At 33.0% G+C, this 1,588-nt stretch overlaps 1 protein-coding gene across 1 annotated transcript in view; it reads right to left on the bottom strand.

Annotated features, from left to right (window-relative positions):
- Positions 1 to 1,301: 1,301 nt before the first annotated feature.
- Positions 1,302 to 1,588, bottom strand: part of LOC112523731 (probable (S)-N-methylcoclaurine 3'-hydroxylase isozyme 2) — a 4,678-nt gene continuing 4,391 nt past the window's right edge. Inside the window, exon 5 of the mRNA XM_025133407.1 lies at positions 1,302 to 1,385. Coding sequence (XP_024989175.1) covers positions 1,302 to 1,385 — 84 coding nt within the window. The remainder of the gene's footprint in view (positions 1,386 to 1,588) is intronic.

The following is a 1,588-nucleotide window of genomic DNA, read 5'->3' as shown; positions in this document are numbered from 1 at the left end:
CATACATTTTGGAACTGGAAGGAGAAGATAGTATTTTCTAGGCCATTATAAGAGAATGAATTGGAATACGATTTATTGGGCTAATTATCTCAACTGGGCACAAAAAAATTTAATTCATGACGCCTATTATTACCTGATGCCTGATGGAGTGTATTACTATTCTTTATGTCAACAACTTAGATTTCATGAAGAATGACTTGGGCCTCTACTTTGAAGTGGACTCATTCCAAAAACTATAGGCCTTGGGGTTCTTTAAAATATAATTTTTATTTTTCAATGTTGGGTATGGGTATAAGCCTTTGTTAATTGTTTTTCCCAAACATTTTCTAGAATGATGCTTAATTATCTTTGTAAAAATGGGTATGCCCATTTCTTTCATGTAATTTCCTTTTTTATTGAATAAAATTTTTCCGAAGGTTCCATCCCTTTTTAGAGTTGGTGAATATATGTAAATACATTGGTGAATATATGTCTTTCTTCTAGAGTTGTTCATATAAAAATAATAAATATTTTTTAACTGAAAAATAGATTTGGATATAAACAAAAATCAGTTATGGAACATGCACTTATTCATATCCCTTTTAATTTATTTTAGACTTGTCTCACAAATATTTTCTTAAGTTTATTTCTAACAAAAAACATCAAAACCAATTTATAAATTATAAATTTAATGACAACCTTATGAATTTAATAATTTTTTATTGAAATGTTTAGAAATCGTTTATTAGATACTTATCTTGATAAGTGTTACCAAAATATAGACAGACGACAGCAGGTTGGTGGTGGAAATAAGCCATACAATGTCAAAAAAGGAAAGATGTAAAAAAGGAAAGGGTGGGGCTATAAGGCACTATGGTAATTCGGACTAAAAGGCACCATTTTATATAAAATCCTCATGGAATTCTATTAAGGCACCATGTGCAGTGCAGTGGCCAAAGCATGGTAATTCGGATCTATTAAGCACCATGTGCAGTGGCCAAAGCATGCTTCTAAAGGGGTGTCTTTCACTAAGGGTGGCTGGACCAAATTAGATAAAATCCTCATGAAATTCTATTAAGTATCACATGACAGTTCCAGTTTTGCCTGGTAATCAATAATGACTATATAACAACTTCATACACTATACAAAAAGGTACAAGCTATACAACAAGGGTCAAGAGCTGAGTGGTCCAGTTGCATACAGGCTATACAAAAAGGTACGTGTGCTTATATATACATAGAGAGAGGTTTAGGAAAACCCAAAAAAATGAAAAATTAACACCCTAATAACTAAGCAGCCAGTCAGATAATTCATGTTTTACCTAAGCAGGGAACGTAGATTCACCTTTACAATTCTTCTCCTCCCAAGCAGTTGGATCAATGTTAGAACCACCAAAAGTTGTTGCCTACACAAACAGTAACATACATGGCTTCAACCATCATCAAGGCCAATCAACAATTGTTAATTTTAAGCTTGAGTTCCATTAAAACAAAGATGTAAAAAAGGAAGGGTGGGCCTATAAGTTTCTGAAGCATGCAGTGAATGGGAAAACTGATCAATGGAGATTACGTAAATGTGGATGCAATCTATTAAGCGCATTGCAAACTC

Source organism: Cynara cardunculus, assembly GCF_001531365.2.
Source record: "Cynara cardunculus var. scolymus isolate 2C chromosome LG 12, CcrdV1, whole genome shotgun sequence".
Lineage (NCBI taxonomy): Eukaryota > Viridiplantae > Streptophyta > Magnoliopsida > Asterales > Asteraceae > Cynara > Cynara cardunculus.
Note: the sequence above shows the minus strand (reverse complement) of the source record. Positions and strands in the feature narration are given on the sequence as shown.